Source organism: Trichoderma atroviride, chromosome 2 (assembly GCF_020647795.1).
Source record: "Trichoderma atroviride chromosome 2, complete sequence".
Taxonomy (NCBI): domain Eukaryota; kingdom Fungi; phylum Ascomycota; class Sordariomycetes; order Hypocreales; family Hypocreaceae; genus Trichoderma; species Trichoderma atroviride.
The window spans coordinates 5,972,372-5,988,822 of record NC_089401.1 but is presented as its reverse complement, the minus strand read 5'-3'; the positions used below and the strand labels follow the sequence as shown (position 1 = coordinate 5,988,822).

The following is a 16,451-nucleotide window of genomic DNA, read 5'->3' as shown; positions in this document are numbered from 1 at the left end:
CGTACGATACTCGCTCACCAGTGCCATGACCCATGTCCCATGTCTATAGATATAATACTCTCCAAACCAATGCTATCCTATGCTCGCTTTTCTTCTCGTCCATCGAGTTTTTACATGTTCATCTATTTACCCAAATCTTTCCTCAAATATTTCTTTCATCCTTGTCGCGGTTTTGGTATCAGTTTTTCAATTCATAACACAGTCATAAAATCCACCCAGTATGTCCCCCTCCCATCAAGACCCAAAATGGCCAGCCCATGAACCTCACCCATACCCATCATCCCGTCCGTAATCCAAAAGAAAATGCAATGGAATATATGTGTAAAGGCAAGAAAAAAAAAAAGACTTCAAAGTCAAAATCAATTTGCTGCCAAAATAGCAGCCGCATCTGGCGCAGAGGTACGATCACTCTTGCCACCGTCTCTTCTCACTTCTTCCTCCTCTTTCTTCTTGCGATCCTGCTCCCGCTGGCGCTTGTGGCTGACATACGTAGCATACCGGATGGTGCCCAGCGTCACAATGGCCATGAAGAGGATACCAACAACGGATCGGCGGATGAGAATCCATCGCACGCCTTCTATCTCCGATTTGGAGTCGCTACTCAGCATGATGCTGATTTTGTAGGTAATTTGTTGGATCTGGAGAACAAATGTTAGTAGCCACTGCATAAAAGGGGGTCGCTTGGGCAACTTACGGCACTATCCGCCCCCTTTTGCTCCTCTCTAACCGTCATCTTTCGATCGTTAAAGGCTCCTCGCACATTATCGTTCAAAGTCAGCAGCTCCTGGTTCAACGTCTGCGTCAAGATATCGACTTCGTGCTGTAAATGCGTGCGCTGCTGTCGAATCTGCTCATCCTGGGCGCGGCGATTGTTTTTGATCTCGGCGCTCAGCTCAGAGCATGCCGCAGAGAACAAATATGACTCCTGCATATTAAACAGTTAGACAAACACTTTCTTTCTTTCTTTCTTCTTCAAGAACTGAAAAGGGTCCTACGTTTTCTACATCGCTCTTGCTAACAAGCTTTTCCTGCGCCATATCCAGGTTATGCGCCAGGAGAGCTCGCACAGCCTTCATCATGGTAGTAGCCTGGTCGCTTGAGTACCCTCCCTCATGTAACTGCTTAACCAGGGAATAGGTGTCAAAATGATGAACATATTTCGGCGGGGTCATGGACGGCGTCGACGAAGATGACAAGCTCTCCGGGGCACCCATGTAATAGACGCTATCCAGCCTGTCGCTCATCTTCGGGGTGTCCTTGGGCTTGTCTGTCTTGGGTTCGGCGCTTGCAGTCGAAGTCGAAGCCGAATCGCTGGATTCAGTCTGCGGTTTGGGAGGTCCCATTGGTATTACTTCTGATTCCGCAGTCGCTGGCTCTGATGGCTTTGATTCAGTTTGCGTCTGAGCTGGCTTGGGGTCCTGCTGTTGGCTGTTCAAAGCCGCCGCGTCGGTCTCCGGGGCATCTGTTGTAGCGGCCTGGCTTGTCTTCTTCTCTCCGTTTTCGAAAAACAGTTTGCCAATGTCAGACTTGGCCTGGGCCTTGGCTGGAGCCTCCTCTGTTGTACTATTATCCGTCGCTGTCTTGTCTTGCGTCGCCTTTGCCTGTTCGTCCTGCTCTTGCTGTTCCTGCTGCTCTTGCTGCTCCTGCTGCTCTTGCTGCTCCTGCTGCTTTTGCTGGTGAAGCTGCTGCTGCTGCTTCTCCCATTCGGCGGGCTCAACAGCCTTCCCATGCCTCTTTGAAATCAAGCTATTCCATCTTACAGTCGTTGCGGCTGTCGTCGTCGTCGTCGTCGGAACCGTCGTCGCCCATCCCAGCGTCGGGCCGCAGCCCCTCGTGGCCGCACGCACCAATTGGGGATACAAAAACGTCAGTCTCCCCGCAGCAGCCATAGTTTAGATAGGGAGAGGGAAGAAGAGAAAGAAAATAGAAAGGTAAGTCCACAACGGCGAGGAGGGAAAAAAAAGGGCTTGAGAAGAAAAAGCCCAATTCGTCCCGCCGGGCCGGAGAGGTTTTGACTGGGCGCGTTATAAGTCGGGAGGATTCATCGGGTGCGGCGCTCGAGTGCGACACAATGCTCCTCTTGGGAAATAATTCAAGCAACGAGACCTGGTCATTGGTAAAGAGTAAAGGAGTGAGTGGGACGCTGGAGCTTCAAGTGCCATAAAAGTGGCTATCGTCGGAACAAGTGCCGCAGCAGATAAATAGGCGGACGAATGGCGCTAAAAAGTTGATCCGCTGTAGTATTTGTTTTGGTCCATCTATACACTCCGATAGAGCTCCGGTATTCACGCAAACAGGGAATTTACGTGCCACGAATGTGAACCGGTATACTCTTTGTTATTGGTAGGCACGCTACGTTGAGGCAATTCGTGTGAATACAGCCACTCTTTCAATCATTCACACGGATATTCATTGATTCATAAGACACAATCGAGCACAACAACTCAGGCATCAGCAACTGGTCCTCATTCTGTAGTGAGACAAATGAGTAGTCTCCCCAAAAACTCTCTACAGTTCCTCTATGGACGTAAATCCCAGACCCCAGGTGTCAGCGCCTCCCAACCGTTAACGATAAAGTACATTTGCATCCCTTGCCATCCGTATGTGCCTAGTGCTGCCCGCTTCCTTCACATCTGTTGGAAAAAGGAGTGACCAGATAGAAAAACGACCAAGTCGATAAGTCCCCAAAAGTAAAAAAGGAAGAAATAGCATAAAGTAAGACCGGAGAAGATTTTTTTGTAGAAAAAAACAAGTAGGAAAGAATGAAAAATAGAAATGGTAAAAGAAAACGACGAGAAATAAACTCCAAATCATTCCCCAAGAAAAAAGTGAATCCCAAGTTTGTGTTTCGTCGTCCATGCAAAATTCCAAGTTCCGGAATAAATATACCGCAGCTTCTTATTCGCTTGTCCTGACAAAATATCCAGAAACGACCGTCCGCGTGCAGTCGTAAGTATACCAGCTAGAAGGGGGCAAAGCCACTATGCGTCTTCTGTTTGCAATATTATAATAATGATAAAAAGAATAAAGTTAAAATGGACTTGCACAATATTAATACCACATATCCAGGCCGCTGTAAAAAGGGGGGGCGTCGAGTGAAGAAGAACGGATGATTTGTAAAGGTCTATGGGCCATCCTCCTTGCCACTTGCACCCCCCATCTGGCAAATGCGTTGTGTATTTATGTCTCTGTCACGCTGGATCAATTTTTTCTCTGTTGTCGTAATACATTTGTTCGAAGAATTAAAAGCCGAATCAAAGAATGTGCTTAAATGAATATATGAAGCAGCGAGCAGCTCTATGACTCAACATCTTGGACCTGTAGAGCCACTCCAGGGATAGATTTGCTTGAGCCCTTGTCTGCGGTGTCGTTAGATGGGGCCCCGACAGCACTGGCGTGAGTGCTGGGCGGGCTGTTGCTCTGAGGACTGTTGGTTTCATGTGTCAGGGAGGGAACCTCAGCAACGGAGTTGGTGTCTGACTGAGTAGATGTTTCGCTCTTGGAGCCACTCAATCCGAGGAGTTTCTCCAATGCCTGGAGCTGCCGAGAAGCACCACTCTTCTTTAGGTTGTAGAATTGAGGCTTGATCTCCTCGACTAGGGCATCTCTCTCCTCGCCTTGTAGCTGACCCAGCATCTTTTCTATTGAAGAGTTAGCGATGTACTTGTCAAGGGAAGATCAAAAACTTACGAATAACATAGTTACCAAACTGGTCTCTCATCATCTGTTGCAGGGGGTTGTTTCCATCTGGCCCAGCAGTGGTCAGCTGCTCCCGAATGGTTGTGCGCTGTGCGGGCGTGCCAAACTCGATGCACTTTTCTACTACGTTGGAAGCAAATTTGTGCTTGGAGAGCGTGAGAAGCTGGCCCATGACCAACTGGATAATCCGCTCGCGATCCTCCAGTTCTCCGTTCTGGATGACATGCTGGGCGACGTAGTTGCCGTACTGGTCAGTGATCAGAATCTGGGCAGAAGCGTGGAGCTCGCCCATGATTTCTGCCTTGTCTTCCTCGGTGCCGTGTTCCAGGAGTCGCTGAATGACGCGGCAGCCATAGGCGTGGGATGCCAGAGGAGTAACTTGGCCGCGCACCGCATTCATGATAAAGTCGATGTACTGTCTTGGGACAAGCTCAATGATCTTCTGAACAACATGGTTGCCATTCTGATCTTTGATTACTCGTAAGATCTCAGGCTCAAGCTCTCGGGTCAGCTCGGCCTGCTGCTCGACTAGGATGTGCTCAAGAGCCTGAGGAAATAAGCATTAGCAAGGGTTTCAGAATTGAACGTCGGCAATTGTATGCGGGATTGTGCTTACCTTTTGAACCACGCGACAAGCATAAACCTGGACAGACAGGTCAACCACTTTACCCTTCATCTTCTCCGCCAGGATTTTCTTCTGCAGTTGGCTTCCGTATTCGAAAAATTTCTGTACCACATAGTTGCCAAAGACGTCCTTCATCAGCTGGAGGGCATTGGGTTCAATCTCTCGGAAGATTTGCTCCTTCTCATCGCTATTAGCAGTCTCCAGCTTCTGTTGGATGAATCTCGAGCCATGCTGATCGCCGCTGAACTCGACGGCGTGGTTGTAGATGTCTCTGAGCTCGTATCGCTTGTTAGACTTGTTGCCATTTACGCGGAACTCATCGAGCAGAGCGCTACGCATGCCCTTGCTGGGATCTTGATCTCTGGAAGGCCTGATTGGAGTCATGGAGTTGAGAGGATAGCCAGGGATAGATGGGACGGCATAGTTGGATAACATTGGTCGGAAGTTTGAAGTGTAGGCCTCAGGGTACGAAGGTGAATACTGAGAAGGGATCTGAGCGTAGCCGAATTGGTTCGGATAGTACTGTGCAGGGAAGTTGGAAGCCGTGAATTGTTGGCCAGAGGGCCTTCGCTCATGATCGGCAGCCCTCTGACCTCGTGAGGATGGTCTACTCATCCAAGCCTCTGCGCCTGGGGCGAAAACTCTTGAGTTGGAACCCGGGTCAAGGCGGTAGGCGGCGCCGGACGCTGGCGACACTCGATCGAGCGAAGGGCGCCTTGCGGCAGAGAGCTGTGATAGAAGAGGATCTGTGCTGAATTCAAAGCTCCCGAGCCTTGAAGGGCCGCTCTCGCTCAGCCATGGCACAGAAGCGGGGTTGGAGTGGAAAGGAACAGAGGCAGGATTGAATGACTGCCCACCGGCCGAGCCATTGTTGAGGTTGATCTGACGGGCCATTCGAAGGGAGATGTCATCATCAACTTGTCGGTTGAGGCTGAATGCTCGCTGGTTTGCGACTTGGGGGAATGATAACGAGTGGTTGGAGAGCTGTCTCGTGGAATGAATCGAGTTGCTGGGAGTGTGGCCGCTGCCCTGATGGTATAGCTCGGTGAAGGCTGGAGAGCCCTGGGATTGTCGAGAAGGTGGGAGGCTAGCATCTCGGGGCTGGGCAAAAGCTGCCAGAGGGTCGATGAAGGCGCCATCTGAAGGACCTCGCTTTTGCGCAGCGGCAAAGGCAAAGGCATCCGACTCGTCGATAAAGCTGCCGGAGCCACCCAAGCCGGAAGAATCCTTCTTCACACCAATGGCTGCCGGGTGGTGGTTTGGATAAAAGACGGAGGGGTTCGAAAGACCTGCATTTTGCGCTCGACCGGGCGAGTTGCTAGTAGAGCGGGCAGGGTTCTCTGCGTTCCAAGGCTTGGAGTTGGAGACCCAGCCCTCAGCCTCGGAGGTTGCGTGGAGGGCACTGGACCCGGTGGGATTTTCTTCTGATTCTGCGTCATTGTGGTAAGTGGTTAGTCCCGTTTGCACAGAGACGATTGGGAAAGAGGGTAAGGAGCAAAGCGGAAGCGAAGACGAGAGCGCCGACACCGACGCTGCCCATCATGTCGTCTCCCGCGATGAGGCACACGCACCTTTGGGGCCAACAGAGCGATCTCTGGCATTGGCAAAAGGCGACGACCAGATATTTTTGTTCGGATAGAGATTGGAGGGAAAGCCCGAGCCCACGGGCTGCTGGGCCTTTTCGGCAGATCCAGAGGGCATGGCAAAGCTGGAATAGACCCTCAAGCGTGTCTGGAGACAGCAAAAGCAAAACGAAAGATGACAGTTAGCGATTGTGCGGCGGTCAGAATGGACGAGCAAAAGACGAAACAGCGCTGAGGTTGGGACGAGGGCCAAGGCGTGGGGATCAGGCCTTTGTGACCCGCTAAGGGCGAATCAAGCCTCCTTCCGCTGGCGCTAGGCTGGCGCAACCTTTTGAGACACTTGGGCGGCCCCCCCCTCTGACGTCGTGGTGCTGGGCGGCTTCTGGGTTCGAGTGCTGTTTGCACTTTGGCAGCGCTGCACTCGCTGCAAGGATTGGGGCGGGTGGGGGAGAGGAGAAGGGGACAAGGACATGGACATGGAAGGGGATGATATGATGGGAGGGAGATCAGCTAGAAACTAACCTTTGGCTGACTCACCGCAGTCGCCATTCTGTGCTGAATGACGGACGGGAGGCGGCAGGGGAGCGGAGAGAGGAGAGCGCGGAGAGAGAAGACGGAGTGTGTGCAACGAGGGCAACGAGGATGATACAACGAGTTGTCAACGCCTTATCTGCCGGCTCCAATGGTTAGGCACCCAACTCGACTCGCCTCGACTCAACTGCTCTGTCTGCGTTGCTTGCTTGCTTGCTTGTTGCTTGCTTGCTGCTCCAGCCAACCTACTTATCTGCTGTGCTGTGCTGTGCTGTGCTGCGCTGTGCTGTGCTGCTCGCTAAGACGGACGGATGCACTCCTCCGCGTGGTACCAGCTCGGTGCACCGCCGAAGCGACCACAATCAGGTGCGGATGCAAATCGATGCAGCTACAGATGCAAATGCAAATGCAAATGCACGGCAGAGCCACTGCCAGGCTCGCGCTGGTGCCAACAGACCAGCTCGATGCAGTGCAGCCAAAGCAAATCAGCGCCCAGCGAACGCCCAAAGGTTGCGGGCCTGGCACTCTGGGGAAGGCGTCTGGCCGCTACTCACAGCCTCGAGATAGCCGGCTGGGGGTCCTTTGGCGTTTCCGACCCCTGTGGCCCGTTGCTGGATATGCCGGTAGTGATGGTGATGCTAGCAGCTTTTAGTGAGCACTTGTTATGCCGTCTCGTGCTGGTCTAGCTGCACTCGTCTGCAGGTAGGATGGCGCCGCAATAAGTACTTCCGGAAGCTGGCCCTCCCTTGGAGATAAGGGCCAGAATGCGTCTTATGGATCTCAGACGGTCAAGATTACGGGGACAGAGCCGAGGCAGGACGTGGAAAAATTAATGCCCAAGCAGGAATAGCAGCTCATGTATGTTTTCGACGACGAAGACACTTTGCCTGTAGTCTGGCCGGGGTAGGACTGCGACGATGAATACGTGTCAGCGGTGGAGAAAGTTGAGTTGCAGTGGGCGCGCGCCCAAAGTTATTTTGGCTTTCCGTTGCAGGCGAAAGGTGTTCAAGGCAAGGGGAGTTTTGTTCAAGAGAAGGTAACAGGGAGAGGGGCGGTAGCGTCTAAAGCATGTACAATGCATATAATTGTCATATAGACAATTACACCTAGAGGGATTGAAGAAGAGGGAGGGGACGGGTGAAGGGGGAAACGCTTAAATCAAGGGATATCAGCATATGGCTCTATGGCAAACGTGCGAAATGAACTTCTTCCACGCGATGTCAACGCGGACAGCGGGGCTCCGAAGGCGTTGTTGCGTGTTCCAGAGCGGCAGACACTCACCACAATGACTGCAGATGTCTTATTCCGAGGGATGCCGTTGTGGCTTGGAGCGAGGGGGTGTAGCACTTGTATGTCTTGGTTGATGTTCGAAATATAGGCGCACCGCGGAGGCTTGTTCGTTGCTCGAGTTCAATCAGTCCGGGCTGTGCTCTGCATGTACAGAGACGGAGAACCAAGGTTGAACGTGGGAACCATTCGAAATCAGAGAGGAAACAGGAAAGATTCAAATATTAACTGAGATGGGGTTGATGTGAATAGAAAGTAGGTCCGATGGTGAACTGCTCCCCGTCTGGCGCTCTTGTTAAATAGAAGGATCCAGAAATCAATGTAATTTTTTGTATGTCCAATGCGCGATAAAAACAGTTCTTGAAAGGAGAGAGGAGGAGGAACAACAGAAGACGAGAGAACTGGATGGCCCAACGGTGCGGGCTCGATGGCCTAGATGTATAGCGGCGGCATTGGGACGAGGAGGCGAGAGCAATGGGCAGAAATGCTGGGTCGGAATGTAGATGTAGCAAACTGGCAGAGAGACCCTCGAATCACAGGAGGCCAAGGGATGGAGATGGAGCGAGGAATGAATGGTGCGCGAGACAGCCACTACGGGAAGTCAACAGGGAGAGGGAAGAAATAATATCAATAGCAAAGAAAATACAAGGCAAGGCAAGGTGAACTGAAATGAACTATATTGGGCCGAATTGTAATGAAATGAAATGAGTGAGTTGCTGCACCGACTGCCGTTGCTGCCCTGCTCTTCTCCTTGGGCCGGCACAAGTGGACAAGAACATGGCAGAGCGCACAAAAGGGCGCGGCCACGGTGAAACTCTGCCCGGGTGCTCTGCTTGCTCTACTTTCTACCTCTACGAGACATGTGCAATCCACGGCTACGCTCAAATTAGGCAGCGTTTGCCAGCTTGCGTCCGGCTGTTACACAGGCATTCGACGTTACAGAAACAGTTGAGATATAGAGATGGGGAGACACTAGCGGTGACTTGGGCCAAGGGCTGGAAGTATCAACAAGGAGACCCAAAAGAAGGGTGCTAGCTGGTTCCAGGCACGGGTGAATAAAGACAACTATCTACTCTTGTAACAGATTGGACAGAGAGCAGGACAGAAATCAATTATACTAGTATTAACATTGGCGTCAAATAAGCTCATGCTAATACGACGCATTGCATGCCAGGTCATGCCAGTAGCACATGGACAAGACACGAGGGGAAAACTCGCGCCTTTGGTACGAATTTGACGGGCCAGGGGGCCGTTCCTCCATTCTCTTCAGACCCCATCCGACAGAGACACGCCAATCAGGAATCAGGCCGGCAGAGGCTCATCAACCTAGCAATCAAGCATATCGATGCTACTCCGTAATACACTGGCAGAGGACTGAAGGAGGGTTACGGTGCAGCACTAGGGCCGGCCATTTTTTTTTTTTTTTTTTTTGGCGAGATGCTACTACTTCGTACATACACCTGTGGGAAGCAGAGATGTAGATTGACGATCAACAGCTAGTGTATAGTAATACGAAGCACACAACCTCATCCATAGCAATAAACCGGCCCATACAGCACCCAGGTTGGTAGCAATGAGGCCACATGTGATCTACATGCGTGAGCAGCTAACATGGCTGCAGCTCCGTCTTTACTCGTCTACGACTCCGAATTGCCTCTTTGGCCAAAATAGCACTTGGATATGGAGTCCGGAATACGGAAGGGGGGCACGCTAATGTGGCCGTCTGGGAATCTAGCGGGGAGGCGTGAAGAACGAAGAAGAGAGGCGGAGGAGATGAGATGTGATGTGCCGGATAGGCTTTCGTGCCTAGGTAGGTAGGAAAATTACCTCAGCTCATGATACCGAGTTGGAGTTGTTGGAGGCGGATAATTCTTCACATAAAAACATGAACACCACACCGCATCGTCACCAGGAATGGCGACATTGCATTGCGTTAGGTGCACCCTGTACCTGCTAAGAGAAGAAGAAGGACGGCCAAGCGCAAACTTTGCCGGTACACGAAACACGACCTGTCACCGTTGCGGGAAAGATGGAGATGCAGGGATACATCCATTGATGACCTAAGAAGTCAAAATCAAACCTAACAGACAAATGGGCAACTACCGGCGAAGTCTGTTGTTTCTTCTCTGCTCTTTCCACATTCCCCCTTCTTCTAGGCACTACTACTGTAGTATATCAATACTAATCACAAGTTAGTACTTGCCACTTTCATGTTGTCTGTTTCGATGGCATTGAGGCAGTAGCCACGTACCTGGCATTCATGATACCGCCTCCACCTTCCCCTAAACATATCGATCGGCGCGAGTCTCTATTTAAAAGTCAATGAGATTAAGTAAATGCGAAACACATAGAGTAATTAACAAGAGTAAATCCACTTGTTATTTACAAGCATACAACACCAAAAAAGGAGACGCGGAGAGCTCGAAGCAGTCACTGCTCTCCATACTGTACAGTACAGGTGCCTGTCTGTAGTCAGTGCGCCGCACATCGTTATGTGCCGCGACCCCTGCCCCTGGCCTGGCCTAGCTTGAGATCCTCTCCCCGCTGGCCTAGTAGGCACTACAGCACACAGTACAGTAGAGGACATGCCCAATCAAGCCTAGCAACTGGCAGATAGTGCACGATCGTACGGCCTTCATCCATTGATCCTTCAACGAACGCTGACTTCCTCTCGCATATGTGCAGATCCCAGACTCATGACCCATCGTCCACGAGGACACATGGCAAATCGGCGTCTCTCGGCCGGCTCTTTCGACCTTAGTCTGCTCTGTCTGGCCTCTGGGGTAACCTTAGCCCACTTGCTGTAATCTCAAGGCGGCGCCCTGCATGTCTCTCACTCAATCATCTGATTCTGGTGCTACGAGCACGAGTGACAGTCCTCCTGCCTCTGCTGAACCACGGATAGCATGAGCATCAAGGGCCGTTGCTGAATATACAATCGACAATGGGCCTCTGTTTCCACGGCAGGGATGGTACCTCCTCACTTCCCGTGCCGTGGAATTGATCCGACTGCCCAATCGAGGCGAGCACTGGAAGAAATGCTCCCGCCATGGAATTGTCTTGGTCTAAAAAGTTCTGCATCCTCTCATTATAGCATATCGTGCTCAGCGAACCACAGGGCTCGAGAACTTTACACAAGGGGTCGTTGCTGAAAACCCACTCTGTACCGCGTATTGACTATGTGATACAAGTCTTGTCTTCTGCCGCTTCATTCGCTGACAATATTAGTCTCGTAGCTTTTTTTGCCCAAAATGTCGACAGACGATGCCGCTCATTCAACCCAATCTTGATATGAAATCGTCTCTTACATTTATCTTGCGTTGCGTATAGCCGCGGATTAGACGCTACTCAAAAGCAACACGCATACAGGCTGTAACAAATGCTGTCACTGTCTCTCTCTTGATGCTGCCGTCAATCCCTTCGTGAGCAAGTGTCTCACTCTGACACGAGCCCACCGTACATGACTGAAGCAGGATCGGGAGGCGGGGGGAAGGGATACGAATATAGCATGCAAAGCAGTGCTAGATCTGCTCATTAGGCCCTCCCGCTATCAAGGTTGTACTTGTATACTTCGCACCTCCAAGACAAAATTTCCGAAAATACCGATAGTTAAGGATATAGTACTTTAGTTTTTGTCGCCATTGGGGAGACTATTGGTGCCGGTTCATCCCTGGGAGAACTGATGGATACGTTCATGCACTCATACTATCTCTAGATCTTCTTGGGAAAAAATCCCTTGCCTCATAAATCCTCCCGCCTTGTTCAGGCAATCTTCATCTACATGAGTGTAAGTACACTGCTATATGGGTAGCACAAGGTGTCGTTGGGAGACCACAGCGATGTTGCCGTACGAGGGAGCGAAACCAAAGTTTTAAAGACTACATAGGCACCTACTGCTCGCAGTACTACAATATTACGCTGCAAAGTGCGTAAGGTGCATTTGTGTTACTCGAGCGGTTCCGTCTTACGAGCCAGCGCTCATTTGCCTTGCCTCCTCTTTTCTCTCTCGCACTCTTTCTTATTTGATAAGAATGGCTAGCCGGGTCACAAAAAATGCCGGTGTGACTATAATAACGAATTCACTCCGGCAGCGGCTCAATCCAATCCAGGAGTATGGCGATAGAAATAGACTCGTTGATGGCCTGTCACAGCCTGGCAAAATTCCATCACGACATTTCTTCAGACACGAGCTATGGGCTGAACGAATCACCGACTTGCTCCACTCTCACGGGAATGCTACCATACCGTGTGAAGTGTTAGTGAACCCTCTACTACTTAAAGATGATGAGTCGTCTGACATTTTTCACAGAAAACGGCCTTACTATCAGATATTTCTCTCGGATTTTGTTACTGCTTCGAGTCTTGCCTGCCAACCCTGTATATATTCATCACGAGGCAGGCTTTTCGACCTACGAGATCCTTGTTGCTGCATCTCGAAGCAAGGTCGATTGAGACTCGGGTAACCCAGATGCGCGGTCCGGCTGCCCACGTTCTGGGGCTACCATCCGGGGAAAGCCTTAACTAGACGGGAAAGTACTGCATGGACTCATAGGAGACTATCTTCGCTTGGTCTTTGACTGTTTGCCTGTCACAGTATTTTGCAGCCGTAAGAAACGGCGGATAACAGGCACAAAAACCAAGAAGGAGAGTCTCACTGTCGCACCACTGTCACAGTGATGCAGAAAGAACTAGATGTTGAATCAAATACGCCATGAGACCGTGCCCAGCTCATACGCTCACAACAAAGCTCAAATATATTGAGCGTAAATGTAACTGCGGTGTCGGAGTGGGCGTCCAGTCATGTGCAACGATGCGCATTATTCTAAGCCCTTATCGACCCAAACTTTTCGATTTCATGAACATCACGCCACAAAAGTATTGGGTTAACAGAGCCCGGCTGCGGCACGCATCATGCCATCGGAAGCAACTACTGGCTTATATGCATGCATGTAAACTAAAGAATCTTTTTTTGAAGCTCTCGGATAGGAAAAGGAGTCGGTTGTCATGAGCCTCCCTTGGCAGCTCCTTATACTCTTCTCCTTCTTTGTTCGTTTTTGAAATCTCGAAATCCAATCCAAGCAGCAACCAGGTAGGGTAGTTCTCCGGTCTGTTGGTGGAAAGCGAAGCGAGCCATGCAAAATCGTCATGCGGTCCCACCAAACTGAGCCGAATTAGGTATCTCACAAAGCTGGAGAGAGCTTGCGTATGGACCGGGGGGTAATGAGAAAGCAGGGAAAATAGCCTATGGCAAGAAAAGAAGGGGTTTCGAACATATGATGACATGGGAATGTGGCACAAGGAGCCGGAATAGGATGTTGTTAATGGGCACGCTTGAACTATCACCGATGACGGCATTGTCTTGAACAGGCTTTCTGTATTTGCCCAACTTATTTTTTCCTACTTCCATCTTTTTTCTTGTAATACCTATAATTGGAGTATGGAGATATGGAGATGGCTTTATTTGAGTTACTTTTTTTTTTTTTGACAGCGAGGAATGCTCCTTTTGAGACCTTGGCCGGGATATGGAACAGATGTTCTGCCTTGTACAAGCTTTGTGAGAAGGTGAGTCGAAATAGAAGTATTGAAAATTATGATGGTGTTCATTTATTGCCTCTGAATATAAAGGCTGTTCTTCTTGTGATGGTAGCGACTTGATTAACGTATACTTGATAGCTTGTATGGCTGGTTGATTGTCCTAGGAGCAAGTACATGCATATTCAAAACAAGGAGGACATCAATCTAGCGCAATAATTGGTTCCAACTACGATGTATCGTACAATACATCTATATCGCTATTTTGTATGCTTCCCTGTCGCCAAATGGATACTGTGACCAAAAAGAGGCAAAAGGGTAGAATCAACGCACGAGCTGTTGCATAAAGTGTAGGTTAGCAACGACGTTCCTTACATGACCAGGGAAGAAGACGTTGCCTACAGAGCTACACTCACTACCTTGACATTGAACAGGTAAGATTCAGGGCCTGTGATGGCAAGGCAACAGAGTAACCTCTAGACCAAGAGCATGAACGTACTTGTACGGCGCAGATCTTCCATTCATCTCATATGCATAATTCAAAGTCCGTAGTGATTGACCTTTCTGCGGTCTCAGCGCAATATCCCAGCTGCTCCTATTCTTAGACATGGCCTTTCCAGAAACACAACACGTGACTGCATGTACAAGTAATTGAGCATCTCGTTGACTGATTCATTCAAAATGAGACTTCCATGCCGCCCCAACACGCCGCTCTGGACATGCCCGAAACATGCCGCCTGGGACGTGCTGGAGGAGGTTGGAGAAACGCCCAGGCACAAGCACAAGCACAATCCCACAAACCGCTGCCGCCTGTGCTCTGCTCTGCCCGCAGCGCAAAAACTACACATCACACCGCAGGATGCACCTGTCGCGTGCCATTGCGAAACGCGCGCACGTCTCAATGGGCGGCTCACGCAAAGGCGCCGCAGTCAAGTAGGAGCTCCCGCAAGCAAAAGGACTGCATGTGGCATGACCTGTCGAGTCTCCTCTCACCACCCTCTTTGCTCTGGCCGTGGCAAAGGTCGCCGTCTTTAATCAGGATCTGTCCTAGCACGAGCGACTATTTGTAGAAGCGTTAATTGGGTACGGGGACAGTTTAATAGGCACTCGAGCGCGCTCTTTTTTCTTCTGGCTGCTGTCGTCGTCGCTTAGACGTTCGCCGCTGACAGGGGCAGAAGGATCAGTGATCTTGACTTGGGATGGCAGCACTCCAGCACGGCCGGCACTAGCCAGCTCCGGCCAATGGCGCTGCGAGACGCTGCCGGGAGCCCCGCTGGCCGCAGCTCTGGCGGGGCGGACGCACCGGTTCGAGCTCAACGGCGCTATAAATGGCTGCATGGCCCCTGCTGCGGCGCCGCCCGGCCATTGGCCACAGCGCCCAAGCGCCAGGGGCACGCGCTGTAGGTAATTTCCCAGGCCTCCACCCCGCCCGCATGGGGCCACTTAGGGGACTCCAAGGCCGCTGTCCTGCATGCTGTAGCGCCTGGGCGCCCTGTGGCCGCACCCAGAGCGGGATCCCTGCGGCAGGCAAGACCTCTCGTCCAACTTTCTCTCCCCCCGTTCTGCTTCTTTCTCTCAACCATCGTCGCTGGTCCGGAAAGATACAGAAAATAAAAAACTTCCCTTTGCTGGAAGAGAGGCGTCTTTTTCATTCATTGTCGCGCTCTCTCCTGACCTTCTTTTTACATAGCTTCGTTTGCTCTTCCTAGGAAGAACACCTTACTTTGGAACACAGTCTTCATTCTTTTAGCTGTGTATCCGTCCGGTCCTTTCTCATTGACTATCCGCGTTCTTCACCACTCCTTTTTTTGATAAAACCGACGACGACTACGATATACATTCCTTTTTTCCTGTCTTTTCCTCTTTCACAGAACAGCTGGGATTTTTAAGCCTTCTCAAACTGTGAAAAGAAACAGGGGAAAAAAACTTATGTGAGTTGCGCTGCGCCGGTTTCGTCTTGTTTCGCTGCGACACGGATTGGTATGAAGATGGGAATGGGGTGCCTTTAGAGCGAGGCTGGGCGATCTGCTTGCGTCAACCCCTCCATGGAACGCCGTGACGCATGGTCTGTTCGTTTGTTTGTCCGGTCGCGGTTATGGAAGTGACAGTGATGTGATCCATGATGATGGCAGGAAGATAATAGGATAAACATGGCCATCTACCAGTTCCTCGCCCCCCTCTCGCCTGCTCTCCTTCCATATCTTATTCTATGCTGGCCCGGGTCCTCGTAGCACAATGTCTCTTGAATCGATGTACTGACCATGGCCTCATAGCTGAACATACATTCATTCAACTACTTGAACGCGCCACAATGCCCTCACTCGCCCACTTGCGACGAGCAGTCGAGGAGACGCCCCGGACTCACCTCGATGTGGCCCGCACAGTCTCTCAAATCTACAACAAGATCCGCCCTGCAGGACAGATTGGCCCCCTCAAGGTCTTCGCTCGAAGCGACGACTCTGACAATGGCTCTGACACGGTTCTCAACGCCCTGTTAGCCGTGCTCGGCGTCGCCTTCCTTATTCTCATTCTTGTATCTATTCTGCTTGTGCTTCGCCGCGTCCGCCGCAAGCGGCAGCAGCAGAGCCAGGAGCCTGCTCTGCCCTCCTACAACGACGTCAAGAACCACCGGGGCCTGACCATCGAGACCACGCACAACGGCCGCTCCAGCGTGCTCTTCATCGGCCGGGATGGCCAGCCCATGCTGCGCACTCCCAGCTCACCACCTGACTCTCCCGACAATGTCCCCGAGATTCACATTACGTTCCCTGATGAGCAAGACGAGCAAGGTCGCCGGAAGAGCGGCCGGGTTGTCGTTGTCCGCGTTGGCGAAAACGCAACAGTTGGCCTCGAGCCCATGCATGACGAAGAGCTGCCCGCCTACGAGAAGGAGGCTGGTGGCCAGTTCTACTCTGTCGATATGAACCAGATTGGCGGCCTCAAGGAGAAGGACCATTCCTACTTCGATCACTACTGAAGTAGTTAAATTGATTACTTTTTTCCACCTTCCGCTCTCCGAACGTCCTATCTACTACCCTCAGGCTTTCTTGGCCGCCCAAAAAATCAGGAACACGACAGTAATAGAAAGAAAGAAACTAAAATAAATACGCCGTCACAAATACTCTCTCAGCCTAGACTTTAACGATCCTCTGTATAACGACTTTCCTTGGATACCAAAAAGTCATGCAACACTC

The 16,451-nt window shown here is 51.0% G+C and overlaps 4 protein-coding genes across 4 annotated transcripts; 1 reads left to right on the top strand and 3 right to left on the bottom strand.

Annotated features, from left to right (window-relative positions):
- Positions 1 to 27: 27 nt before the first annotated feature.
- Positions 28 to 2,442, bottom strand: TrAtP1_004826 (uncharacterized protein). The gene is made up of 3 exons (XM_014084237.2): positions 996 to 2,442; positions 695 to 925; positions 28 to 638 (listed from the first exon to the last, which is right to left on the bottom strand). The coding sequence occupies exons 1-3, from the start codon at positions 1,887 to 1,889 to the stop codon at positions 360 to 362; spliced, it is 1,404 nt and encodes a 467-aa protein (XP_013939712.2). The 5' UTR covers positions 1,890 to 2,442; the 3' UTR covers positions 28 to 359.
- On the bottom strand, positions 2,443 to 6,363 carry TrAtP1_004825 (uncharacterized protein). Its single transcript, XM_066112465.1, has 4 exons — positions 5,896 to 6,363; positions 4,316 to 5,754; positions 3,691 to 4,246; positions 2,443 to 3,641 (listed from the first exon to the last, which is right to left on the bottom strand). Exons 1-4 carry the CDS (start codon positions 6,023 to 6,025, stop codon positions 3,298 to 3,300), a joined length of 2,469 nt encoding a protein of 822 aa, XP_065968550.1. The 5' UTR covers positions 6,026 to 6,363; the 3' UTR covers positions 2,443 to 3,297.
- A 6,297-nt stretch (positions 6,364 to 12,660) lies between these two features.
- TrAtP1_004824 (uncharacterized protein) lies at positions 12,661 to 13,080 on the bottom strand (the record flags this gene model as incomplete). The annotated part of the gene is made up of 1 exon (XM_066112464.1): positions 12,661 to 13,080. One exon carries the CDS (start codon positions 13,078 to 13,080, stop codon positions 12,661 to 12,663), a length of 420 nt encoding a protein of 139 aa, XP_065968549.1.
- Positions 13,081 to 15,568: 2,488 nt separating this feature from the next.
- TrAtP1_004823 (uncharacterized protein) lies at positions 15,569 to 16,234 on the top strand (the record flags this gene model as incomplete). Its single annotated transcript, XM_066112463.1, has 1 exon — positions 15,569 to 16,234. One exon carries the CDS (start codon positions 15,569 to 15,571, stop codon positions 16,232 to 16,234), a length of 666 nt encoding a protein of 221 aa, XP_065968548.1.
- Between the last annotated feature and the right edge of the window lie 217 nt (positions 16,235 to 16,451).

What these genes read in the sequence shown, in the direction of transcription:
- TrAtP1_004825 (XM_066112465.1), bottom strand. Translation starts at nt 6,025, where the DNA reads ATGCCCTCTGGATCTGCCGAAAAGGCCCAGCAGCCCGTGGGCTCGGGC. An exon ending in TCGCTCTGTTGGCCCCAAAG is followed by an intron (nt 5,755 to 5,895) that starts GTGCGTGTGCCT and finishes ACAATGACGCAG; the next exon opens with AATCAGAAGAAAATCCCACC. An exon ending in CTTGTCGCGTGGTTCAAAAG is followed by an intron (nt 4,247 to 4,315) that starts GTAAGCACAATC and finishes TTATTTCCTCAG; the next exon opens with GCTCTTGAGCACATCCTAGT.
- TrAtP1_004826 (XM_014084237.2), bottom strand. Translation starts at nt 1,889, where the DNA reads ATGGCTGCTGCGGGGAGACTGACGTTTTTGTATCCCCAATTGGTGCGT. An exon ending in GCAAGAGCGATGTAGAAAAC is followed by an intron (nt 926 to 995) that starts GTAGGACCCTTT and finishes TTTAATATGCAG; the next exon opens with GAGTCATATTTGTTCTCTGC. An exon ending in AAAAGGGGGCGGATAGTGCC is followed by an intron (nt 639 to 694) that starts GTAAGTTGCCCA and finishes TTTGTTCTCCAG; the next exon opens with ATCCAACAAATTACCTACAA.